General features: G+C 53.2%; 10 protein-coding genes across 10 annotated transcripts; 3 read left to right on the plus strand and 7 right to left on the minus strand.

Annotated features, from left to right (window-relative positions):
• Nucleotides 1-3,374: 3,374 nt before the first annotated feature.
• On the minus strand, nucleotides 3,375-4,777 carry WHR41_05203 (uncharacterized protein). Its single transcript, XM_069373808.1, has 3 exons — nucleotides 4,411-4,777; nucleotides 4,037-4,253; nucleotides 3,375-3,973 (listed from the first exon to the last, which is right to left on the minus strand). Exons 1-3 carry the CDS (start codon nucleotides 4,692-4,694, stop codon nucleotides 3,473-3,475), a joined length of 1,002 nt encoding a protein of 333 aa, XP_069229642.1. The 5' UTR covers nucleotides 4,695-4,777; the 3' UTR covers nucleotides 3,375-3,472.
• Nucleotides 4,778-5,339: 562 nt separating this feature from the next.
• WHR41_05204 (uncharacterized protein) lies at nucleotides 5,340-8,450 on the minus strand. The gene is made up of 6 exons (XM_069373809.1): nucleotides 8,203-8,450; nucleotides 7,253-8,123; nucleotides 6,781-7,176; nucleotides 5,797-6,718; nucleotides 5,610-5,744; nucleotides 5,340-5,557 (listed from the first exon to the last, which is right to left on the minus strand). Exons 2-6 carry the CDS (start codon nucleotides 7,667-7,669, stop codon nucleotides 5,502-5,504), a joined length of 1,926 nt encoding a protein of 641 aa, XP_069229641.1. The 5' UTR covers nucleotides 7,670-8,123; nucleotides 8,203-8,450; the 3' UTR covers nucleotides 5,340-5,501.
• Nucleotides 8,451-8,804: 354 nt separating this feature from the next.
• On the plus strand, nucleotides 8,805-9,110 carry WHR41_05205 (uncharacterized protein; the record flags this gene model as incomplete). Its single annotated transcript, XM_069373810.1, has 1 exon — nucleotides 8,805-9,110. One exon carries the CDS (start codon nucleotides 8,805-8,807, stop codon nucleotides 9,108-9,110), a length of 306 nt encoding a protein of 101 aa, XP_069229640.1.
• Nucleotides 9,111-9,122: 12 nt separating this feature from the next.
• Nucleotides 9,123-10,346, minus strand: WHR41_05206 (uncharacterized protein). The gene is made up of 2 exons (XM_069373811.1): nucleotides 10,119-10,346; nucleotides 9,123-10,060 (listed from the first exon to the last, which is right to left on the minus strand). The coding sequence occupies exons 1-2, from the start codon at nucleotides 10,249-10,251 to the stop codon at nucleotides 9,255-9,257; spliced, it is 939 nt and encodes a 312-aa protein (XP_069229639.1). The 5' UTR covers nucleotides 10,252-10,346; the 3' UTR covers nucleotides 9,123-9,254.
• Nucleotides 10,347-10,481: 135 nt separating this feature from the next.
• Nucleotides 10,482-12,881, minus strand: WHR41_05207 (uncharacterized protein; the record flags this gene model as incomplete). The annotated part of the gene is made up of 1 exon (XM_069373812.1): nucleotides 10,482-12,881. The coding sequence occupies one exon, from the start codon at nucleotides 12,879-12,881 to the stop codon at nucleotides 10,482-10,484; it is 2,400 nt and encodes a 799-aa protein (XP_069229638.1).
• A 501-nt stretch (nucleotides 12,882-13,382) lies between these two features.
• WHR41_05208 (uncharacterized protein) lies at nucleotides 13,383-15,194 on the minus strand (the record flags this gene model as incomplete). The annotated part of the gene is made up of 4 exons (XM_069373813.1): nucleotides 15,051-15,194; nucleotides 14,877-14,956; nucleotides 14,633-14,808; nucleotides 13,383-14,572 (listed from the first exon to the last, which is right to left on the minus strand). The coding sequence occupies exons 3-4, from the start codon at nucleotides 14,766-14,768 to the stop codon at nucleotides 13,383-13,385; spliced, it is 1,326 nt and encodes a 441-aa protein (XP_069229637.1). The 5' UTR covers nucleotides 14,769-14,808; nucleotides 14,877-14,956; nucleotides 15,051-15,194.
• An 807-nt stretch (nucleotides 15,195-16,001) lies between these two features.
• Nucleotides 16,002-17,699, plus strand: WHR41_05209 (uncharacterized protein; the record flags this gene model as incomplete). Its single annotated transcript, XM_069373814.1, has 2 exons — nucleotides 16,002-17,391; nucleotides 17,446-17,699. 2 exons carry the CDS (start codon nucleotides 16,002-16,004, stop codon nucleotides 17,697-17,699), a joined length of 1,644 nt encoding a protein of 547 aa, XP_069229636.1.
• A 72-nt stretch (nucleotides 17,700-17,771) lies between these two features.
• WHR41_05210 (uncharacterized protein) lies at nucleotides 17,772-19,539 on the minus strand (the record flags this gene model as incomplete). Its single annotated transcript, XM_069373815.1, has 3 exons — nucleotides 17,772-18,362; nucleotides 18,413-18,890; nucleotides 19,015-19,539. The coding sequence occupies 3 exons, from the start codon at nucleotides 19,537-19,539 to the stop codon at nucleotides 17,851-17,853; spliced, it is 1,515 nt and encodes a 504-aa protein (XP_069229537.1). The 3' UTR covers nucleotides 17,772-17,850.
• A 496-nt stretch (nucleotides 19,540-20,035) lies between these two features.
• Nucleotides 20,036-21,973, plus strand: WHR41_05211 (uncharacterized protein). The gene is made up of 4 exons (XM_069373816.1): nucleotides 20,036-20,337; nucleotides 20,390-20,476; nucleotides 20,562-20,716; nucleotides 20,773-21,973. The coding sequence occupies exons 2-4, from the start codon at nucleotides 20,462-20,464 to the stop codon at nucleotides 21,836-21,838; spliced, it is 1,236 nt and encodes a 411-aa protein (XP_069229538.1). The 5' UTR covers nucleotides 20,036-20,337; nucleotides 20,390-20,461; the 3' UTR covers nucleotides 21,839-21,973.
• Nucleotides 21,946-23,628, minus strand: WHR41_05212 (uncharacterized protein; the record flags this gene model as incomplete). Its single annotated transcript, XM_069373817.1, has 1 exon — nucleotides 21,946-23,628. One exon carries the CDS (start codon nucleotides 23,626-23,628, stop codon nucleotides 21,946-21,948), a length of 1,683 nt encoding a protein of 560 aa, XP_069229539.1.
• Nucleotides 23,629-25,170: the final 1,542 nt, after the last annotated feature.

Consider the following 25,170-nt stretch of genomic DNA (forward strand, 5'->3'; position numbering starts at 1 on the left):
ATGGAAACACTCTGTCATTGGTTGATTGCCCTTTGAAGACGATGCGCCAAGAAGCCCACGGTATTAGGGGACAACAATCCTATCCGCCATGTCACGTCGCTGAATGATCTCGCTGGTCAGGCAGTCCGTCTATTCCACTAGATCTTCACACCGTCGCTGCCGACTGTGGGATCGTAGTGACAGCTCGACAAGAGGATCCTCCACGCCTTCCAACCTCTCACCGACGACGGTGTCCTTGCGCCTACCACCTCACCGGCTCTTGACAAGCTGCACAGAACCATCGTCTGCGCTTCTTCCTCTATCAGCCATCCACGACAGTCTCCCTTCTTCGCACGCGAACGGCATCGACAGCTCGGATATTCCAGACTTGATCCTGAAGAAAAGGCGATTACAGTGATGTTGTCCCTCCGACAATGATTCCTCGTTACGCCGACATTGGCCAACACAAGAGATCGATCCACGAGAAATATGCCGCAACAGCGACATGATGCCGCAGAATGGTCATCCAACGCGTACAAATGAGAATAATACGAATGAAGAGGCGCTATAGTAAACGGTAGGTCGGCAGTCTTACGTCGGGGACGAGCCTTTTGCCGTCTCTCAACCACTTCACGGTACCGCTGTTCAGCATAAAACAAGCAAAAGCTGGGACTTATACAATGAAGAAGAAGATACGACGATGGATTGCGAACGCCTCAACCGTGTATCTGTCACGAGTCATTTGGGGTTCTGGAGAGAGTCAGTCGACGGAGTCGAAGCTCCGCGATTTAGAGGGCAAATCTGGAAAGGATACAACCTCACCTGTAGGGCTCGTGATCGTACGAAGCACCTGTTTGACGCTGCTTGCCAGCCGTCTTGTCAAGTTAGCGTTGTCTCTGGGCTTTGCGACTTCTGAGGCTCCCTCAGAGGCGCACTGATGCTGGTGGTGTCATCGAAGAGCATCTCGACGCATGCAGTGCAGGGGTCTACCAGGCGACGTGCTTTGTAGAGAGCATTGAGGTGAGCCACTTGATCTCGAAGCAGTGTCGAGACTACCATCAAATGGTGGCTGTAAACGGTTCACGTCTTCGATACTTTTCGAAGCATGGGAGGCAGCCGTAGCCAAACGGGGATGGGCTGGGAGCTCTACCGTTCTATATCACCAGCGCATGAGTCTCCAGGTGTCCTGTACATCTTACCCCACGCCGATATTATGCGCTCTATAGGCACCATGAGAAAGCAGCAGGCAGCGCGTCATCATCCAATTCGACTCCTCATACAGGCACTCCGAGCTGATAGACTAGACGGGCCGATACATTGCCCGTATGTTATAAGGCATCCGAACGGTCGCAGGAGCCTTGCGGACGACTGCTCTGAGCAAATTGTCAAACATTATCTCCTAATGATGCTGGCTCCTCAAACGGAAGCGGCGTTCTGCTTTCGTATCTTTTTACCAAACATCGCATTAAACATGTAGCACAAAGAAAAGACCCTTGATGGATGCTTAACGCATCTAGTGAAATAACATCGAAGAGGAAAAGAGAGGGCACTATACGAGAAGAATGGAGGATAGGTCATTACTGACGCGGTGAGTTCACTGACATCTGACGAGGCCCCGCTCATATCAAAGCAACGTGAGACAGAATTGCTGCCTGTAAACTGAATAGCCACACGGCTTACCAGATGCCAATGCATCTGCGCGGGCATCAAGAGGTGTTGCTTACGCTCAGGTGTCTCTGACACATAGCACTCACAAAGGCAGTACGGAAGCCGCATACTCCTACGCGAATCACCCTGGATCGTCTCAAGGGCGGCACAATCTCTCAACCTATTTGACAAGGGACGGCGGTGTCGCCGACGACAAGGCCGACGCGTGTTCTCCCTCGTTCCAGCTTGCCGCCGCCCAAACAGGAAATAGCAGCGGATTATGCATTGCGGTCTGAAAGAGGGCCTGGCTCGATGCCCGTGGGCATGCTACTGCCTGGTTTGTAGACAAGGCCCAACCCACTCGTGAAGTCAGGTTCAATTCTCGATAGGTCGTTCTCATTTATCCGGGCCGTGAAGCGAGCGGGACGGGCTGGTTAAGGCATCCATCAGTTGTGATATGTCATTGAAAACAGTCAAGAGAGCTTAGATACCTGCTCCTTCGGCTTTGAGACCGTCGCCACCGATGGCTAGCCGTGTTCTCGGCCCGTGTCCGCTTTCTATTGTATGATCAAGACGGTGCAGGGTAGCGTTTGTCTGTTGATCTTGGCCCGAGCGATGACTTCTTACTCAGGAGTTCGTCTGTTAGCCACAGCACTATGCCTATCTTCTCAACGTCATTGTCTTCTTATCCAATCGGAAATTAAAAGTCTACTGAATCGTTTGACCAGTATTGGTGAGAAATGCTTCTCCGGAATTGCGCTCCCGTGGCCCGTAACAACCCGTGGAGTGAGGCTTTCTCGAAGTCAAACGGAGCGTGAAAGCGTCGAGTGGCAACTACTGTTTCCTCTGAATCCTCTTGCTGCTGTCGATCCACATAATCGCTGGTGATCAGGTTTCAGCGTTTGCCGAGACGTACGATTCGTCTGCCACTCCCTTCTCCCCTACAGAGCAACTGCCGCAGCGGCCAGTAAAGGGTCGAGTTCTTGAGCTATGATCCCAACAAATGCATCCGCGGTGCTCGGTCCGGTACAAGCCTTTGGCTCACACGTCTGTGTAAGGCTTGAGCACAGAATGAAGCACAGCGCTCTCGGTGTTCAGCCAGTGGGCAATCTGGCAGGGACGGTGCGGCCCAGCTAAAGTGGGCGGATCTCGAGCCGTCAAACAGACAAGTGGATGTGAAGCTGCGCTATGATCTTAAGGCACGATATCTCATTATTACTCGATCTCAGACCTACCTTGCCCAGATTTTGGTTATTGAACCGAGGCTCTGTGCACATCTGCGACTACTGTGCCATCCCGTCGCCGCTTTTGCTGGAACGATGTAGCCTCAACAAGCTGAGAATTTGGAAGCAGAATGGTTCTTTTCTAGTGTACGAGGAACGACGCAGCGAGCGAGCCTATCGGATTTTTGGACTTGGGGAAAAGCGGCTTGTGATTCCGAATTGCCGTCCCTCTAAGTCCTTGCTGCGCTTGCGCGGTTACAGTACGCAGGATCAGACAACTGGCAAGAAAGTCAGTTGTGCAGACTTGCATGCATCACGTCAAGCCTGACCGACCGTGTGGACATCAGATCCTCTCTTCCCACATCCATCAAGAGCAAGATCTACTATTTCGACTTTTCACCGAGGACTAGGGGGGCTTCCAAGAGCAGTGAACACTGTGGCATATCCAGAATGCTGCAAGATCTTCCGAGGTAAGGAATCATTTTGAAGGCGTGGCAAGCAGGTAGCACGCTGTGTGCTCGAGCGTATGGAGACAAGTGGGAGTTCTATGATTCCATCTATCTATCAGTTGGAGATTCCTCGAATGGATCCTAACCTACAAGGGACTCATGCCACAATATGCTCTAGTAATAGCTAGGAGCCGTGCCATTGCCCTTCACCGGCTCTACAGCCCTGACAGACCCGTTGGCGCGCTCATAATAGTGAACTGCGCCCTTGGCCTGTGCACAAGAGCTCTTGCCATTCCTTTCCAGAGGCACGCCGTTGCCCTCTTGCGGACGTCCGTTGACATGGAAGTAGTACCACATCTCGGACAGTTGGGTGCGGCCATTGTCAGTCGAGCCCGTACCAGCAGCAGTCTCGTTGTAGCGTGGGCCGGAGCACCCGACGTAAGGCGTGGCTCCGTACTCTGCAGCGAGGGCAGCCTCAATGTCCGCTACGCTGTATGTGGTGGTGTTGGAGGGCGTAATGTCATGCGCGGCGAGCCAGGTGAAGGTTGGCAGCCGACTGTTGTATAAGATCACGGTCTCAAAATAATCAATGACTTCTTCATGCTCGGAGTACTTGGGCCCGTAGCAAGGAATGTCAAAGGTGGAGAAGCAGGTGGCGTGCTTGGAGAATTCATGCTGCGGTGATGGTAAGTTACAGGTAACTGATTCGTTGTACAGCACTCGAGTTGTGAGACTTACACCCCAGAGGTCTTGGTTAGGCTGGTTCTGCGCAATCCAGTAGGTGTTCATGTACCCCAAAAGGTCGTAGCGGCCGTACGGCTCGAGGAACGTGCCGATGCCTGAGCCGTTGTACGGAGGAACGAAGGTGCCATTGGGCAGGGCATTGGTGGTATTGGGCGACGGAACTGGATCGTACTGACGGCTCAAATCGCAATATTGGGTGTACGAGCCGTTGCTGTTTTATGTGGTCAGCACACACGCCTTTGCCATGCACAACCTAAGGCATTCTCCCAATCCGGCAATTTGAGACCACAGACGCATGGCGTAGCTCTAGAAGGAATATCCCCAGACTTTGAAGTTGAGAAAATGATATCGAGGAGATGCAAACATACCAGAAATCCGGCCAGAGGCCATGAATCGTCCAGTTGACCTCGGGCAGCAATTGTCCTTCCGATTCCAAGCCAGTGTAGACGTCCCAGAACTGGGTCAGTAGCACCAGACCGCCGAAAGTCTCGACGCAGCACGAGTCAACAGTCAAAGGGTTCGCCTGCTGGGAGCAAGACTGGTAGTCTGGGACGATCACGCAGCTGTGGTTCTCGTTGCTCTGGCCGGGATACAGCTGCGCAGAAGCACTGGCTGCTGTGAGAGCAGACGCTGTGATACTGGCTACCTTCATATTGATATGTATGAAGAGCAGAGGATGTCGACGTAGAGAGGACGGTCAAGGCGAATGGGTGGAAGAAGGTAGGAAATACTGCAAACCGTAGTATTTCAACCAAAAAAGCCAGGCCCTACCTTTGGCCTCGAGCAATGCTCGAAAAAATAATCCGGCGATGCGGTCGGGACCTGCATGATGAATATGCAACCTCGTGCCTGGCACGACGGTCGCGATTGGTATCTCTTCACGGCGAGGCGGGACGGAATAGGCAGGTGAGAGGAGCCAAGCGCGGCCACGTGCTGATCCCTGCCCACTGCCGACTTCCACGCATCGTCACCAACATCTCCGGCGGGATCCATCAATATATCCGCAATATCGACCGTGGTAGACCACAGAGGGCTCTGACGCTCATGGCCGCTGCAAATCAGTCGGTCTCACGCTCAGTTATGTTGGAAATGCTTCGAGGGGACCAACTGGATTCCTTCGCTCCCGACTTCCCGCAAATCCAGAGAGAACATGTGTTGACTGGAGAGGCTGAGGAATCATATTCAATCGTACGGGTTGATTCACGAGGGCCTGTCATCAGATCGCCGAAGCATGGGCATACGCAGGCTCCAAAGTCTTCCAGCGAGGCCAGCCTATATCGACAGGGGACGTTGGCAATACGTATGGTGCGAGCCCAAGTGTATCTATCGCGCTCACGCTAAGGCTTTTTGATACCCTTTACTTCATGATAGCTACTTCATTCTTTCGAAGACGGCTTAGAAGAGACCAATTGTATATGATCTGTTACATGCACGAACATGGTTCAATTTACGTCGCCGATCATTCGCCACTCAGAGAACGCTTGATGTCCTCCGCAAGCTTTTCTGCATGGGCGTCTGGATCACTGTCAGCAATTTTCGGGATTTCACGGCAAGTGCAAAGACTTACACGTCGCCGCCTGCGTGTGACCAGGAGGCGTGAATCGGAATGAGGAAGAATCAATGACCCTCAAGCCCTTGACTCCGAAGACTCTGGCCATGGAGTCCACAACGGCCATTGTTTCATTGACTCTGCCCATCATGCCTGTACAGAAATTAGCGAGCAGCCCATCATGTCAAGCATTGCGTAGACGTACATGTCGAGGTTGCGTGATGAATCGGGCTAACGGCACCCTTGATGAAATCCAGCAAGTCTGCGTCAGTGGAAACATTCGTGCGAGGCGACTCTTCCGGACCAGTGGTGATGTTGACGTGGCTCCAAAACTCCCGGATACGCCTGTACGATTGCACGGCAACTTCCTGGTCAGCCTCATCGAGAAGCCAGTTAGTTGAGATGACCGGCTTGTCATGCATGGAACCAGACTGGATCGTCAAGTTTCCGCGCGAGAGTGCTCCGACGAGGAGAATGCCGATATCGACGTAGTTCTGCTCAGTCGCGGAGGCTCCCTCCAGTGTACTTCCAGAGCTCGACAGCACATATTCAGTCTCGGGCCAATCGTCTGGCCATTCAGCCAGGCGCTCGCGTGTGCCGTTGCTCAGCTGAGAGCGGTAGGCTTCGGGAAGCTTTTCAAATGAAAGCACGTCTCCGCCTGTGTTCGTGAGGATGCCAGTGCCGTTCGTATTGAACTGCTCCTCGGCACGAGCTTCATACTCGGCATCTCGCTGCCTGATAGCTGTGCTGATCACGGAGACTGGGAAGGTGACACCGCCGGCGTTACAGGAGTCGTGCATGTTCTGTCCCACACCTGGGCGATCTGCAACGACTTGTATGCCGTTCTCCTCAAGTGTTTTGCGGGGCCCAACACCAGAAACCATGAGCAGCTGAGGCGAGTGCATGACGCCGGCTGAGAGGATCACTTCCTTCTCCACGCTCAGCGTATAATTACGACCGACGCTTTGTACTCTGACGCCGGTGGCACGTTTGTCATCGTCGAAGAGGATCTCCATTGCCTGGGTCATTGGATAGACCGTCAGAGAAGAGCCCGATTCTATAGCTTGCTGGAGAAAGCTGCTCTCTGACGAAGACCGGGTCTGGTACTTTGGATCTATGGTCGAAGGCTGCCAATTGTCAGCGGGTAATCATGATGACATGTATCAAACAGGGACCTCATCTCACGTACGTTGTACGCTGCGCCGTGCAAATTGCCGTCACTGAAGAAGTTGCTCAACCGTGGCATACCAGCAGCGAACAAAGCCTTCAGGCCCCATGAGGAAAATGGCATGGCAAAGTTGGACCATGAGACTTGGAGCGGTCCGCCAGTTTGCAGGCTTGCAGTGACAGCATAGTCCGTGACAGATGCATTTGCAACCCTCAGAGAGTTGTTGTGCGCCGTCACATGCACACTCTTGTCGAAAAACTGACGCATGTTGTCCCATCGATAGCTGTCGTCCCCAACTTGAGCAGCCCAGTAGTCGTAGCTTCCCCGAGATCCTCTTTGGTAGATCATCTGATTACGAATGCTGCTACCACCGAGGCCTTTGCCTTGAGCGTACAAAAGGGTGTTCCCTTGCAGTTGCTAACATCCAAACGTGAGCATGGTGTAACATGGGATCATACAGGGAGGGGATATCACTGCGATGTAGGATACTTACGGGCTGGGGAACAGTGTTCAGCTCCCAGTCAATCCACGGATTCACATACTCGCCGTCTCCAGAAACGCTACTGTAAGAGTATGCTGGGACCTGACTGTTATTGCCGTTACTGATCTCAGAGAATGTACCAGGTTCGACAACAGCAACAGACAAAGAACGGTTCTCTGCCAGGCGTGAGGCAACAGTCAAACCGGCAGTACCACCGCCGACCACAACATAATCATATGTAGCATTTTGTCCCGGCAGACCGAAGAAGGTGCCATACTGCTGCACACCCCTTGGTTGTTCCCATGAAAGCGCGGTCGCTGGGGACGCAACCGCGAGGGCAGCCGCGCAAGACGAAAAGAAAGACATGGCTGAGCGAAACACTGAAGGACTGCGACGAGTGCCACTGAAAAGAGGCTGACATCCCTTCATATACTTCTGCACATCGCTGCGATGGATCAATTGATCTCGGTGGACGCTACCCGTTTGATCGTCCACTTTGCGCAACGGTTTTTCGCGTTTTGGCGCTTTTGCTTCGAGTCGGACCAAAGGACGTCAGCTGCTTCGTTGGATCCGTATCGAAAAGGCATGTTCATTATCCTGATCCGGTTGACCGGCGTAGATCAAAGATGGGGCGCGGCCGTTGTGAGCCAGTGATGACGTCCTTTTGGCGCCAGCGATTCGGACGAGCGACGGGAAACCTAGCCGCTCCAGAAATCGATCTGCTTTCTCCACGAAACTTGGGCCATATGATGTAGGAAATCGATGGCACAACGCAAGCCTGGCGAGGTTCTTGTGTTGGTCGATATCGGCGGCCTTCACCCGCGTTGCGATTGGGTTGCGATCTGATTTTGGACGATCGAGCCGGGTCCGAAATCGGAGCATTCTGCATGTCGTTACTCAGCATCTTTGAATGCATGTAAAGACCCTTTTTTAAGAGTGATGTTCCAGGCAGGTTCTTATACCGATCAATTATTGAAAAAGTTCCCACTACTGAAAATAGTTGTAGGGGAGCGGCCGTGAATATCACGGCACAAGATCACAATAACAAATGGCGAGAGAAGTCACCCCCTGTGATATTGACAAAGTAATGATACAGTAGTGCCCTACCGTAAGAGCGGCGCTTGCATGAGGTACTCCAGCCAAGCCCTGTTTGCGAAAGCATGTCTCTATCATGAAGAGTGAGCAATAAGCAGGGCTTCGTGGAGCATGAGGCAGGATAGAACAAAAGAAGTTCTCACGTAGGTGGCTTTTTGGACCAGAAGCGAAGCGAGTGTGACACAACAATGTGACCTTGTGTGATCCTTCGGCAAGAGCGGCAAGTTGTGGCTGAACATCGCTCGCCAGGAACAAAACACTGATACTTTCCCCGACACTGTCGTCCTTGCAGGCGAGCAAAACAAGTCTGGATTACGAACCTTATGAATTATCAGCCCATGAACTTGCAGACCATCAGCTATACCATTGTGTCAATTACATAACGAAACTCGCGTTCTTCCGATTAGCCAAGGCTTCTACAATCACTGAGCCTTAGCCTCAGCCGCAGCCAGCTCCAAGCCGTGCCAAAATGGGTGCAAAATCATGGGCAGTACCTGTTGGCGTCTTAGCCGCCATCGTTGTCGTTGGGTTGATCTTTTTCTGGATCTGGTTCCCTCGCGCATGGCAATATGGCGTCAACCGCGACGCGGATGAGATCGACACGGCCCCGATTGGACCCGAAAGAGAAGCGCAACGACAGAGAAACCGCGAGATCATTGAGCGATTCGCTCGGGCGAGAGCGAGAGAAAGGGGAGAGTTGATGGAGGATGATGATGTGGAGATGGCAGGAGCGAGTAACGCGAAAGCACCGCCGGCACCAGCAACGAATGCGTAAATTGTGGAAGGCTATTCTTTCAGGGACGTTGCTTACGATTTGACGACACCTGCGAAAGACTCGCATGATATGGCTAGTTACTCTTACTCAGCCTTGTGTAACTGGCTGACATCTTTATTTCTCTAAACGCGCTTTATATTGACCTCAATACGTGCCCGGCAGCTGACTGATCCTGCCACCATCAATGACTGTCAAGTTTCCATTGAGGTAGGCCCCAGCCGCGCTGGCCAGATACATCACCGTGCCTGCGATATCACCATCCCTCCCCGTCCTCTCTGCCGGAATCACCTTACCGTCGATGCTGCCCTCCTCTGTCGGGTCGCCTTTAGGCTTGGTGCCTGCGATCAAGTTCTCTGACAAATCGCTGGGGAACAGTCCAGGTGCAATACCATTGACGCGGATGGAATAAGAACCCAGAGTACCCGCCAGGTGCTTCACTAGATGCGTGGCCGCGGCCTTCGAAGCACTGTACGCCATGTTGCTGCCCGGTACACGGAGGTATCCGGCGATCGAGGACGTGACGAGGACCTGAGACTTGCGTCCTGTGCAGTTGCCTTTCTTGTTACCGGCATCAAGGAGCTCCAGGAATGCGAAGGTCGTGAACGCAACACTCGTTGAGTTGGTTGAAAACGTGTTGTCCCACTCCGAAGGATCTTGTTGCAGAGCGGCTTGAGCGAACTCGCTCAGGGACGCTTCGCCTGCTTTGGCGGCGATAGGCTTGTGCATGACACCGGAGTTGCAGCATACGAGGTTGACGTAGCCGACATCATTTTTGACTTGCTCCGCCAAGCTGATAAGGCTGTCTTTGCTTGTTACATCACCCACGAGAGGGACGATGTTGCTCGGAGAGATCTTGGCCGCTTCCTCGAGCTTCTCCTTGCGGCGGCCGACAATGTAGACTTTGTGTGCGCCGTTGAGTGCAAAGGCTTTGGTCATCATATAACCAATACCTATAACATCGCGTGTTAGCTTCTCGGTCATCCGCACAAGTCATCTGGCGTGATTTACCCGTTGCGCCACCGGTGATGACCACTACCATCCCGGACACACCGAACAGCTGCTTTGGATCGGTTTCGGCCATGATTGCTGTTTTTGATTGCTGAGATGCTTGTCCTTCACCTACACGTAGAAGATCCTCCATAGAGGCTACCTAATACTTATACAGACATTGTCGTCAATCAAAGTGTAGCTGACGATGACATCATCCTATGTGTCGCACCCATGTCACTCCGATGTTGTGGATTCGTCACCCACAATATTATTTGGATACAAACAGAGTGAAATCCCACCAATTATTACATTATTCATGAGTTCGAAGTCGTCTCAAAATAAGGGTATCATATCGTCTCAGATCTCAAAAAAGGCTCGCTTCTACTTGGTCCTGAATATCCCCTGCCCAAGCGCAGTCAAATATCCGTACCGCGTCAGCATCGTCGGATCGAACGACTCGCTTCCGTTGCTTCCGGAGCCTCCCACTGCCGCCTCAGCGAGGCCTTGCAAACCGTCGGCGCCACCTTGCACCAGCATTCGTCCCTTCTTGTTGACGACGAGTTCTCTGATCGCACCGTCCCATCCCTCGCTCTCCTGCTTTCCGGCCAAACCACGACCTTCGCCTAGACATTCAACCATTTGCTCCAATCCTTTGAGAGCCTCTGCACGGACTTTGGGGACGTCACAAAGTTCGCAGAGAGTCATGGCTGCGAGGGCGCCGAAATGGTGATTCAGGGGCGTGACAGGTGTCAGACGGGAGTTAAGGACGGTCGCAACCTTGACCGCGTGTTCTATCAACTCGACTGGCTCGGTCATTGGGTTCAGGCGTTTGATAAGCAGGTGGCAATGATGGTAGGATAGATGCACAAGATTCAGCGTTCCCCAGACACTCTCGACAGACTCCCGGAAGCGATCGATTTCTCCTGCCAGGGTAAGGCCAAGCAGCGCTGATGCCGGGTTGGAAGGTGCCATAACGTCTGTCGAAGGCGTCTTCGTTGTTGTTAGGATGGAAGCGAGGTGGCCGATGATGAAAGAAAGGCGGGCAAGGTGATACGTGCTCTCTCCCAGAAGGATTTGGTCTTCCGGCAAGAGAACCACGCTGTTCTCCGGAAGCTTAAGCAGATCGGCAGTAGAGGATGCGTGCCACCGATCAAGGATGAAGAGAACCCACCACACGCGGCGAGCAAGCCGCTCCTCGCTATCACGATCACCTTCCATAACGCTTGAGCTGGGCGCTGGGATGGTATTGATCTGGATCTGACCAGCTACGCCTGCAGCACGCCCAAGCCATTCAGCTCGTGAAGGACCTGCTTGGCCTCGGATTGTTGCAGGGCCATGGTTGTCAGTCTCTAACGCCATGATTAGAAGAGTTTGTAGGTAGACAAGGTTTGTAGCGGTCGTGTGTGTGCTAGGATTGTCGAACGGGTATTTGGCCAGAAGCTCGGCGGCGCGTTTTAATGCTTGCGGATAATTGACGTTCGGTGGTAGCGTTGTTGTGGGAAACGTGCGCATGTAGCAGTCGAGAGCAGCAAGAAACGCCTCTCGCAGTGAAGCCGGGCAGTCTCCGAGGCGTTGTCGCAATCGATTCTTGTTGTTCGGCAGTAAGGGAAAAGTCTGGTGGATCACACGGTAGTACTCGTTGATTACACTTTCGTCCCAATCGAAGGAGGAGATACTGGTAGGAGCTTGTTGGTCCACAGGTTCGTACGGAAGGCTCGTAGAATCATTCCGATTCTCGATCCCGCCCATCCTCCAGAACGGCTGCGCATCATGGTATGATGGAGTGTGTGGTTGCGTGGGAGGCTGAGACTGGTTGTAGCTTGTTTGATATCCAGGATGATGGCTCTGAGGCGGCATATGTGGCGCCTGTTGGGAAGGCAGAGGCCTAGGCCTGGTGTTACTGTTCCACGCTCCGGACATGCCCCCGTATCTCCCTTCAGCTACTGAGTGAGTTCTCTTGTCCCCGGCTCGCGGCTCAATAACGATCACCCCGTTGTGCGAAGGACCGGGGCCTCCCTCGGCTTGCGGCCCTCCGCTTTGGCTTTGCTGAACTTGCATAACATGCCCAAAGCCGCCCTGCTGTATATTCTCGGCGATCGCGCGCTGGACTTGTTGGATCTCCGCTTGGTGGTGAGCCCCGCCCACACCTGGTTCATGCACTTGCTGCTCCAAGGACTGCAGTCTCTCTGCAAGCTCCTTGATATATCCTTTGCTTGGTCCTCTCTTCAAGGGCTGTCTGCTGAAAGCACACGCCAAGCCCGTTCTCGTGCAGTTTGTACAAGGCGCAGTCGCCGTCTCGTCGACCGCGTCGCACCGGATCTTTTTCCGCCGGCACTCGTCGCACGCTCGCGAAACCTTCGTCCTGGGGGCTTTCTCACGAGTTGGATGGGTTGAACCCGTATCTGGACTTCCATTTGACCGCGCGAAATGACCAGAACCGTGTGAAGCTGCGCCGGCGAATGGCGAGTCATGGTCTGCTTGCGCGCTGGAAGGCAGCAGAGCGCTGAGGCTACCAAACGAACCGAAGCCAGATTCTACCATAATGCGCTCGAGGTTGGCGCGCATCTGAGGGTCATCAGGGACGTCGCGCGGGTCGTCTCGTCTTCGCTCGGCTGGCTGCTGTTCTGCGCCGGCATGTCGCTGGGGTTCGTCGCGCTGTCCTTGGCCACGCTCTCGGTCATGATTATCGGTTGAGTAGAAGGGCAAGCGCGCATCTTGCGAAGGCGAAGGGTACGATTGCGTTTGATGTCCCGGCGTGCTGCCAGAAGGTCCCTCGGACATGGTCGGATGACTGTTCGGCGGTAGGCTTCGATTGCCGGTATGAGTCGCTGGCGCTACGCTTCGTATATGAACATATGTCGCGCTCCACCTATATCCATCCTAGTCCGATCGATTGCTCGGCTAGGGTTGTGCGCAAATTTGGTCCTGGCATAGAGCCGCGGTGTAGTCAGCCTGGTGGTGGGCGAGCAGCGTGGTGAAGCCCACGCCTCGGCAGGCAGCCAGGTGGCAGCGTCCAGGCCGATCGCCCGCTAGCAAGCAGCAGTGGAAGAGATCCATGGCGACAATGCATGGTATGCCACAAAGCGCATCGGCCAGCGTGGCGATAGCGAAGCTCTCATATCATCGTGAAGATAGCTTCTCTGCATACTGAAGCCAATGGCATCGAGGCTGACAAGTCTCAGCTTTGGACGGACGGGTCAATGGTTATTCCGTGATTGATGGTGCAGCCTCGTTTCAGGCTGAGGCATCCACGGCTGGGTCTATCCACCGATTTGCTTGTCTTTACCTGCTACATCGGCATCCCTTCCAAATGCTTCCCCAGCCTCCCAAGCCAGAGGTGATGCCCGTGAACAAAATTAAAGCACCATACTTTGTTCCAAGCGCGAATCCCTCATCGCCCGTCACCGCACCAAGCTTCAGGAGTTCTACGCCAGAAAGCCCGCCGGCCACATACCCAATTCCTCTCGCGCCGTTCATGAACCCGTATATCATGCCTGAGCTGATTGCTTGATTATGATCCGCGGCCTCTCTCTCGAGATCCTTGATCCAGCCGCCCCAAGTGGACGAGTAGCCACTTGCAAAGAAGCCGTACCCTATCGCAAACGCGATGAGCAAGCCTGGTACCGTGTTGGACTTGATAGCCCAGAGCAGGAAGACGCAAAGCGCAGATCCAAGCGCTGAAATAAGCGTGTTGTTGGTTCCAGACACATGTGCTCTGTCACTCAGCAAACCGAACCCGGTACTGGACAAGATGCCTGGAGCGTTGAACATGGCTATCATAGCCGTGCTCTCTGCGGCAGACAGGGACAGAAGTTGGGACGCATAGGTGGGCAAGTACGTCTGTGGTAAACCATAGCCACTGCTAAACGCAGCATTCGCCAGCGCATAGATGTAGAATGTACGGTGCTTCAGAAAACTCCAGGGCATCAATTGTAGACGTCGTTGCGCAGATGGTGGCGGACTTGGTGTGACTAGCACTCCACCTAGACCAATCGCAAGCACGATGCCAGCCCAGATGCGCAAGGTGTTGCGAAGCCCCAGCCTGTGCAGCAGCGCTTGCATGATGAAAGGTCCAGCAGTACCTATGATGTTCTTGATAGAGAACTGTACGCCGTAGGCTGTGGCTCTGTTTCCGTCGCGAAACCACTCGTCCAGCCATAGAGTCGTAGGCACGTACATCATTGCGTTACCAAAGGCGGCAATCAAGCCTTGCAAAGCGACGAGATGCCATACTTCTTTACTCCAGGAGGAGATCAGGAAGGCTGTTGCAGATACGAGTGCGCCAGCAATGGCGACTTCGCGTCTCCAAGCACTCCATCGGCTACGCTCGAGCAACGTGGAAAGAAACGGCATGGATAGGTACATGACGCCGTTCATAGTTGTGCCGATTACACCAGTGGCACTGCGAGGCCCTCTGATGAGTTCTTGTTGCGTGTAGGCGTCCTGGAACACGCCGAAGGTCATTGCCATGCCTAGATACTGATCAGTCGTCCACTCACTCTGATGTAGATCACCTGTGAGGAGCTACGCACCCCATATAGGTATTTGCAAAATACCACACCCAAGAGAAATCATGATGGTACGCCTGCGTTGTGTGGACACGATTGAGGGACTTCGACTTTCATGGTCTGCCGAAGCATTTGCTGAGAGTTCTAATTGCTGTTCCATAGCTTTTGATCCAGGTCCAAGTTTTCAGAATACAAAGCTACTGCGAGAGTACCGTTAGCAATAGCTCTCATATTGCTGTCGTGAACTCCGATGACTTGTATTCCCTACGGGTCATTATCATCGACCTCGTGACCCACGCATCCTCCGAGTTCGGGCGCTTAGCCATGTGACTGCAGATGAATGTAACTCTACCAGACGATCAGTACCACATCAGGCACCAACCGCGCATGACAAACGAAAGAATGGAGACCAAGATGGAAGGCATAAGATGTTTGGTCATACAGTTTGACGGCATTGGCACACAGATAACTCTGCTCGGCTCAAACATCCTGCAACGGTAATGTTACTGGACCAACTTCGCAGAATCTCCGCATCAGAAAGGCAGCCGCCTTCCTTTTAAATGTATCCTCTCACGTTAAGATTTTCGGAGATGTTTGAAAAGTGAGGGAGAAGAGAGGGTTCTAGCTTTCAATTGTGGCTCCTCAGAAATAGGGAAGACACGCGAATCATGCAGTTGCAATGCTGGACGTGCGCGTTTCCGAGGCTCTCTTGCCGCGAGAACTTGAATGACCGTTGTGATGCTCCAGACGAAGATGCATCAGATGTCTACTTTGCCATGCCGTAATAATCAATCACGGCAGATATAGCAACCCTGCTTGCCCTTTTATGTGTACTACCTTCTTCTGGCATGAGTGATGCCATGTGGGCGCTTTCTACTGGCTGCAGGAGCCGGACACCTTTCCTTATCAGCAGCCATACGCATCCCTGCAACACTCGCGGCATGTATCTCTGGACCGGCTCTAACGGCATTGATACGGTTACAGCGTCCATATTCCCTATCTGATGCTTAGGTGCACCGAGTGACAAGCGGGCCAACTCTTCAAGAATGCATCGAAGTGATGTATGTTACTCTAGCCGCAGACGGAGCCGCGGTGAGTATGGCGAGAAATGGCTCAGATTCACTAGAATGATCTAATTTGCACATTCTCGGCACATATCTTTCTTCTGTGAGCCCCGCTTGGATGATCAGATCTGTTGATGCGTCGCTCTGCAGGCCTGCAGTGATAAGGCACAGCGATGGGGCAAGGGAGGACCAAGATGGAAGGTGCAGCCTTGCTATCATAGGGAGGCCGGCGACTCTCGATCGCGAGTGTTACTCTTAATGATCGAATAGTCTCATATAGTCCCACATTCCTCCATCCATCAACTGCCCCCATATTCGCGAAAGCAGCCATGACAGACGACATGTCGGACCCAGCTTGGCCGCCCGGGACCATCAAGCTACAGCAACTCCTTGACAGCAACAACGCTCACAAAGATGCCCGCATCATTCTCCAGCCACGGCCTTCGACCGATCCCAATGACCCACTGAACTGGACAAAGCCGCAAAAACTCGTCAACTATTCACTCGCTTGCTTCTACGCGATGATGGTCTTCGCTTTTATCAACGCCACTTCGCCGACATGGGGCCCTCTAGGCGATGAGCTTGGCTTTAGCAGCGAGACACTGACAAATACATATGCCATTGGATGTGCGACGCTCTCCGTTGGCGCCCCCATGCTCATCCCATTCGCGTTGAAGTATGGCTCGCGATCCGTTTACGTATTCAGCAGCGTCGCACAATTCGCCATCTCTATATGGGCAGCAAGAACCATGACTGCTGGCGACTGGTGGGGTGTCAACGCTCTTCAATGCTGGATTGGTGCTCTGGCTGAAGTGCTTATCCAGATGACTGTCGCGGACGTCTTCTTCGTCCATCAGCGCGGTCTGATGAACACGATTTACGTCTGGGTCAACAACGTCGGCAGCAACCTCGCGGTTGTAGCTTCAGGCTTCATTACCCAGAACCAAGGCTGGAGGTGGGTGTGGTGGTGGTGTGCCATCTTCTTCGGTGTGCAATTCATCATGTTTTTCTTCGGCTTCGAAGAGACAAAATGGGGATACCAGAGCACACCCGGCCTCGGATCGCCGCACATCACCTCAAAGTCGGAGGCTTTCGATAAGGAAGACAGCGCACATGATACGGAGTCCGGTTCAGGAGCCAAAGAAGCTGCAGCCCGCAATCTCAGTATCGTGCAAATAGACTCCAGCATCCCGAGAAAGACCTACTGGCAGAAGCTGTCCCTCCTCACAACGACCGCCGGTCCATGGCCTCACTTCCTCCGCCACTCGTACCAACCCTTCATGATCTTGGTGTCAATCCCCGGCGTCTTCTTCAGCTCCATGACATACGCCGTGCTATTCGCCTTCAGCACAGTCATGACAACTTCCGTCAGCACCTACATGCTCGAGACGCCTTACGACTTCAACGCCTCCCAGATCGGCCTCATGAGTCTGGCGCCCTTCATTGGCAGCACGCTAGGCTCGCTCATCATCGGACCGCTGAGCGACTTCGTTGCTCTTCGTTTGTCGAGACGAAACAACGGTATCTACGAGCCCGAAATGCGATACTGGTGCTTCCTGCCTTTCATTCCTTTCCAGTGCGGCGGAGCGTGGTACTTTGCTTACGCACTGGCGGACAAGATGGAGTGGCCGCACGTCGCCGTCGCTTGGGGTATCTGCAACTTCGGCTCTGCGCCGCTCCAGAGTCTCGCGCTGACTTATGTGCTGGACGCGTACAATGGTAAAATCCTATTTCGAACAACATTGTTTGGATCATGTGCTGACTTCATGGCAGAAATCGTCGGCGACTCTCTGACCTCGGTAACGATCGTGAGGAACATCTTTGGCACCATCTTCGTTTTCGCAATGCCTGCAGGAGTTGATGCGATTGGTCTCGCTAACTTCTTCAATGCCATGTGTGCCATTGGGCTGTTCATCCTGTCGTGGGCGGCAGTGTTTCTGTGGAAGGGCAAGCATTTCAGGCATCGTACGGCGAAGGTCTATCGCTACTACGCTGCGCGGCAATTCGAGGCAAGGCCTCTGCATTAGCTATTCGATGGCTTCTCAGCCGACATCAATTACAGTAGCAAGTTGTAAGCGATCTGCGTCCGAGGCGTCCCTTCAGTATCGGCCATGATGACAAACTCACGCTTGCGAAATCACGCAGCGTCAGCAATCTTCTGGTCTTCACCGCGACGGTTTACGATCTCTCAATAGACGGCTGCGTGGAATAAATGCCAGCAACATGGTTGATGTCATCCCAATCGGCTTCCCAAATGCTCAGGATTTCCAGCCTCCACTTTCGGCCATCGCGTTTCATTCTAGCGATCATCCTGCATTTCATGCCAGCAGATTCCGCATTGAGGAAGGGGCTACTGTCCTGGTCCCATAGAGGGCTCTGGTTCCATAACTCGTACGTACCATTTAGGAACGGAGGCTTGTCGTGATATAAGTCATTGAAGATGAAGTGTTGCTTCCGACTAGGCTTGGTGTCCCGCCAGGAGCTTGTCACGCGAGCGTAGATTTCCAAAACCGCTTTGTGGTTACCACGCACCGCCTGGCAGCCAGTATTGAGTGCCTCACCAAGGCGAAAGCAGGTCCGAAGGGTGCTGGCATTCGTGGCACCGAAGAGAGAGGTGCGGTCGAGGATAGGCGTGGGAAATGATGTTCTTACGATGGGTCGTGGGCCCTGCTTCGCGGGCTTGATGGAATCTCCAAAAGGTCAGCAGATAGCCTAAAGGTCACTTTGCTGGGCGATATACCGAGTAGTCTCCTTTCTTCTACCGTGAAGAGAGCACCATCATAGTCTTCATTCTCGTCAACATCACGAATGTTGAGTCTCCTTTCCCGCGGAGAAGGAGATTTTCTGAGCATCTCGAGTTTGTTGACACGCTTGACCAGCTCAACAGAATCATCATCGCTCTCGTCTATGGGACAGCCAAAATCCTCTGAGTTCGTTCGAAGCAGCAAGCTTCTTTCAGGCTGTAGGACAGAATTGGCATGCTCAATTGTGTATTTGTCGCAGCTGCTTGGGTTTGCAGCTGGTGTCATTGCGCCACAATCCTCGGCTTTGAGATTCCGTCCTGAATAGGTCGAAGGCGGCGGGGCCATGGGGACCCCATCAGTCACATTGCTGCTACTTGCTAACAAGTGGCTATCTGAACTTGAGTAAAGAACTGAGCTTCCGAATGCTGAGCTTTGGACAGCCTGCATCGTGGTCTGGGGTTGCAGTCGCTGCAACTGTGTAATCGTTGGTAAGTACAGCGCGCAACATCGGGAAATTGATTGGCGAGGGTTTGCAGAAAACACAGCTCAGAAGCGAAACGAAAATCTGGAAGTGTTAATCGGTTGACCCTGGACTTACAGTGTTCATTGAGGTTTGCGGTGCATGTAGCGATATGGGTCCGGGACCTCCCATGAGCTTGTCGGAATCGCCAGACGAACGCATATAGTTGTCGCGGAAACTGTCTAGCTTTGCTTTTGAGGATAGCGACATGCCAGCTGCGTCTTTTGAAGACGAAGCAGTGCTCTTGAAGCTACTTCGTTCCTCTGAATCTACCTTCTGGGTGGTTTGGGCCCCGAATTTTGCAATGTGCATGTTCATGTCAACATCACCTCTCTTGGTACGTTTCGTAGCGGGTTGATCACTGACGCGACCATATATTTTCTTGCCTTGGCTACTGATACGTTTGTTGGCACTGTCGCCAGGGACGATGTCGTTCACAGCTTGAGTTGATTCGCCCACTCGAGTATGATGCTTACGAGACGAATGGCGCTGTCCCGACGCCTTCGTACGGGTTCCATCTCCCTCGGTGGTGACTGGCAAGGCCTCAAGCGTCGTCCTTTGAGCCTCTTTCATGCAAGCATTAATGGCCGTGAAGCCCGGCATGGTGAAATTGACGCTCCGGGACGCGGGCCGTGAGGGTTGAACAATAGCTACGTTGTGATAGCTTCAGGGCTTACTACTAGCAGGCACCGTCGATTGTGGGCCGAACGAAGCTGTCGAATTTCGATATCCTTGAAATGGTCCTCTGATGATAAGTTCTACTCACTGCCCAGGAGGCAAGTGAGGTTGATGCTATGCTTGGCACATGCATGGGCAGGAGCAGCAAGCCAGCATTGAAGCCAAGAGCGGCCTGCAATGCCCACGAAGACTACCACCCACCCAGTGCTGCAGTACTGGAGTTCCTGCTCAGTGGAACAAGTCATTGTTGCCAGTCGGGACACGTGCCAGGCACAAGATGCAACGTGTGCAACGTGCTTCTTATCGCGAACAATCTCCGTGCCTGAGGGGCTGCCAAGGCGCGGTCGGCGACCACCCCAGCCAGCAGTGCCGGAGCCCCTCCACTCAACCCCACCGCGTCATCGCCCACGCGACCACGACCAAGCAAACACCGCCCTCAGCCTCTGGCTCAAAGCCTGCCCTTGGTCACCAGCCGTCCGCGAGGATCTTCTGCCCGACCCTTTCTTTGTATGAATGCTAAGCTATAAGCCGAAGCACCCTCGCATCCAAGTGGATCAGCAAACGACACATCAGGCGCGGCCCGTCCCTGGTGGAATATCTCCTGCAGGCAATCGCCTAACCTCTGGACATCCTTTACGGCAACCATAGGCGAGAACTGCGTCTCTCGACAGATACTGTGGCACAGATTCGACGATCGAGCCCAAGGATTTTTGCAAACGAACGGTCCGTGTCCCTATGCCCTGGTGGATGTAGCAGTACTGACGGCTACTAGCAGATCTGGCGTGCAGCATAATCGACTATCTACTTTTGGCATTCTCGCCTACGAGAGTATAGATTGGGCATCGCCATGTTCAGCAGTTCGGTAAGTGAATTCAAGTGGCTCATCCGAATCAGCCCGCCCAAGCGAAGCATCGCAGAGATCAATTCGTTGCTTACAAGTGGAACAGAGGAAACCATACTCGGCCATCACGGTCCAGATAGACCGCCTGACCAGCGAGCAATACGAAGAGGATGACTTCAGTGGCATCATAGACTTAATCGAAGTCATCCGCATTCAAGCTTCGGGGCCGAGCGAGACAGCAAGAGCAATCCGCAAGAAGCTGTATGTTAAGGAACGATTGAGTTTTGCTAGCCTTCCTCTTACTGATGATATTGTAGCAAATATGGCAATCCTCATCGTCAGATACGCGCACTTGTGATTCTAGATGGCCTGATCCAAAATGCTGGCTCTCGCTTCCAACGCGCCTTCGCCGACGAACCGCTGCTTGAACGACTACGCATTTTGGCACGTGATGACGTCGCGGATGTTCAAGTGCGCCAGAAATGCAAGGTCCTTTTTGTCCAATGGGCCAATGCGTACAAGAACACACCTGGGCTTGAGCGCGTTGCCGCCTTGTACAAAGAATTGCCCAAATCTTCACGCCCAGTGGCTGCTAGACAGAAGGTCTTACAGGACGATGCTCACGATTCTGATCCTGAGCACTCCCCGTCTCCCGCAGACGGTCGATCTCGCGCATCGTCTAGCGTGGCTGCGGCGGGCCCAGCTCATCGCCCTGTTACTCTGACGCCTTCTTCGTCCACCTTCTCCTCTAAACTTTCGAAGAGCAAGAACAAGTCAAGCAAAGGGCCATTCAACCTTGCCAAGGAGAAGGAAAATATGACCAGTGCCATCGCGAATGCTTCAATGGCGTCAATCAATCTTCTCAACGGTCTTCAGCTCGTCAACCGCGAGAACGAACGCGTCTCGGACAACCAAGAGGTCGTCCGCCGCTTCCAGGCCTGCAAGAAGCTGCGCAAGGAGATCTTGCGCTACATTCAGCATGTCGAGTCCGACGACTGGATCGGCAGCTTGGTCAATGCCAACGATGAACTCGTGAAAGCTCTCACTGCCTACGAAATCATGGATCGCAGCGTGGATGACGACAGCGACAGCGACGCATGGGAACATGCACCGCCCGAGGCAATGCGGCCGCAGGCAAATGCTGCACCTGGCGCGAGCTCTGACGCCGCTGACGACCTTCGAGGATTGTCGATGCAGGAAGCGCCTCCCGCTAAACCGCCTCGCCCCGGTGGTCTTGCCATGCCGCCGGCACCCGCTTTTCCGAACAAGCAAGCTGCAGAATCTGCGAGTGAAGAGGAGGATGACGATGATCCGTTTGGAGACAGTAATGCGGCTCCCACTCCTGGCCAAGAGCGAGCGGGTATGACGTGGAGAGAAGTATGACGGATGTCGCAGGCGTTCCGTTGCCTTGTTTCGGTATTTGCTCCTTTTCAGGGGAATAGAACAAATTGCTTCAGACTGGTGCCGATATGGCAAATGCTCCGAATGAATCACCAGTACGCTGGTATGTCTCCCAAATCGTCACCTTTTTGTCCCTTCGTTGTGGGAAGTCGTCGCCTGTGAATCTTATTCGGTCGGCCAGCCAAACATCTTTTCTCTGCACGTGAATCAGGCAACGCAGCAACGGGCATCGACCCATCCCACTCTTCATTCAATTCAAATTGAAGCGCTGGATCCAGCCATAAGGAATCGCCACGATCGCCTAGCGACTCCACCGGTCCGAGAACCTTGACTTCGATTATCTCCACACCGTCAAGCTGTAGCTCTCGGCCGACAAAGTCTCCGAATGACAGAATATGCGAAGGCCCCGGGTTTTCTCCTTGCGTGGCAAGATACAAGTTGATAAGATGTAGCGTTCGGAGCGTCGAGGCGTGCTTGGTGAGGAATTCCTTGAGTGTCTCCAACTCGATGCACCAGCCTTCGAGCTCGAGAGACTCCAGATGAGGAAAGTGGCGCTTGGCGACCAACTCGTTGAATGGCCGCACAGTTTCCTCGATCATAATCTCTTGCAATTCTGTGCCCTCAATGGGGCCCTTGGCCGCGAGCGCCAGCTTCGCGATACTTTCTGGGAGCCCGTCCAGCAATCTCGCCGCTTTCTCGAGAGGAAACCTAGCTCCTTCGAATAGAAGCGGCAGACGGAAGGATCGCAAGTTCTTGAACACGTCTTTGCAGTCATCTGCTGCCGGGAAACCATCCGAAATGTCTTCCAGCGAAAGGTAGTGCGGTTCCTTGTAAGTGACCAGCGTTTCCTGGGGGAGAGCGAGGATCTGGTAGTGATGGGGGCCAAAGGCGACAGATTGGAGCTCTCCTTTGAGCGCGACTGCTCCCAATGCTAGCATCGCGTCCATCGTGCATAGTCCGTTATCCAGTTGCCAGTGCCATCTCTCGGGCTCGAGGACGTCACCGAACAGCCGCGTACACAGATCTCTATAGGTCTCGCCGCGGCGCGCAAGGCCGCGATAGTCCGTAAAAGTGATCTTTCGCAATCTAGGGAATTTGTGCGCAACGTCATGAAGAACCTTCAGGTGTTCATATTGGGCTGTGAAGATCTCGTGAAATCGGGCGTATCGTTTATACTGCGGGAAACTTTTGTGGCATAGTATGCTACTTGGTTCTGAGTCCTCACCGTCAGGCGTATACAAGGTGTAAGCGAGTGGCAGAACGGCAGGATCTGTATCCGCTTTCGGCGATGGCGTGAAGTCATCTAAATTCTCCAGGGCCGATATAGTTTCTTCGGATATTGTATGAATCCGTAGGAGCTCTGAGAGTCGACCGCTCTTTGGTTGTGATGGTGCAACATTGGCGTCGTTGTCCAGATCGCGAATACCCAGGTCCTCTGCTTCTTCGCAGGCCGAGAAGTACTCCATGTGCTCGGTAATGTCGTTCATGTCGATTTCGTTGAACTTCCAATGGCTCAGATCGTAGACCATATGCGTCACATATCGACTGAAGAAAGGATCGCAGGCTACTTCCTGAATTTTGATGAGCTCGAGTGGTCTCTTCGCGAATATTACTTTCGTGATGAGATATGGCGAGCTACCATTTCGGAACGTGCTGTTCACGAGTCGACAGGAAGCGATATCTCGATGATCGTCGGCGAGGTAGTCGAAAATTCTGTCCAAAAGCTCCGTTGGCAGTGAGAAAAGGGGGCTTTCGATCGTTGCGGGTGCCATTTCAACTCAACGACTCTGGCCTGAGAAAACGAAAGAGAAGGGAGATGTGTAGGAATTTCTTGATGGCAAAGTCTGATCTGCAGATGTCTCCCGAACTTGACCTTCCAGCCCCTTCAATAGAGCATGGCACTGCTCCGATTTTCGCTTTCGTACCTGTCGACCACGCGTGGCCGAAGTCAAGCGATGGTCACCACCGCTGGGTTTGAGTGAGCGTTTGCAGTGACTTTCGAAATGCACAGCATTGAAGATCGAGGACATAGGGAAACGTGCATGAATCTTGTTGGCTAGCGCGCGCTTGTTTGCGGGGATCTTGAAACGGCTGGCGCCAGTGGCGGCGCAGCAGTGAACATGACGACGACCTCGTGCTCTACAGCACAGAAACTCCCTTACTTTCCTCTTGTACAACACCATACACCGAACCTGTGCAGAACAACAACCTACACAGTCGAAGTACGCTTGCTCCCCTATCAGCTTGGGCGTTCGCTGACACCACCAGAGGGAACCTACACATCGACCGCGCCAAAACCAAATCTTTAGCGATCATTATCACAATGCCACCGTCGACAACTTCCTCCTCCTCTTCTACTTCCACGAAAGGCCCTAAGGTCCCCATCAAGCAAGGATGCTGGTGTGGTGATGACTGCAGCTGCTGCATCATCCCGATTCCTTGCACGGTTATGTGAAAGATTGCAACATCCACACCGAACCACGCCGCGCACGAACTTGAACGCGCCGGCTTCAAAACCACGGCAAGCTATCTGGATATGTGCGGATAAGTTCAGAAGAGCTAGAAGGAAAGGATGAGAGTTCGTTGATTGCTATGGCGTTCTGGCTACGGTGTTTTTGAATGAATACTTTACGATACTCCCTACACCGCGCGAATGAGGCGGTCGCGCTCGCTGGGAATCAGCCCCCACACATCTTATTAGGATACCGCAACAGCCAATGGAAGGTTGTTTAAAAGCATCCTGTGCCGACCTCGTGGTCTTCTCAGCCGTCCCTCCGCCGAAGTTCGGCCTTCTGGCGTGTGCAGCTGGGCTGGTCGCTTTTGCCCCTTGCTATACTACTATGACATGATATTCTCACGTTCGCACAAGGCCGTGATTCATAATCTAATAAAGACCTTGGTTTGCAAGTGGTAGGTTGAGGTAATGACTTTGTGGCCGTACTTGTCGCAGGAGACGCCCCATCATGATTCTCAATGGATAGGGCAGAAAAGTGAAATCGCAGGGTACTTCGGTAGAAGGGAATCATCATCTTGTAGTAGTACTTGATGAGCACGTCAAGCGCTTGCATGGATCTACCTCACTTTGAGTCGGTGTTCACACTAATGAAGCAATAATCGAACAAAGTTTGATGTTGACAACTGCGTGCAATTACTACGGCGGACGAGACTGCGAACGGCAGGCGGCCGCCCAACTCAAAGGCTTGAAGACAATGATAGGTAAATACTGGCCGCCTGTACAAATCGATAGGGTTCTCTCATTCCATATCGAGGGACGTGTTTTAGGTAGTAAATTTAGATGCTTGCTTTATCGAGGC

The sequence above is a fragment of the Cladosporium halotolerans genome (assembly GCF_011745625.1).
Source record: "Cladosporium halotolerans strain TM138-S3 chromosome Unknown Sca14, whole genome shotgun sequence".
NCBI classification, from domain to species: Eukaryota; Fungi; Ascomycota; class Dothideomycetes; order Cladosporiales; family Cladosporiaceae; genus Cladosporium; species Cladosporium halotolerans.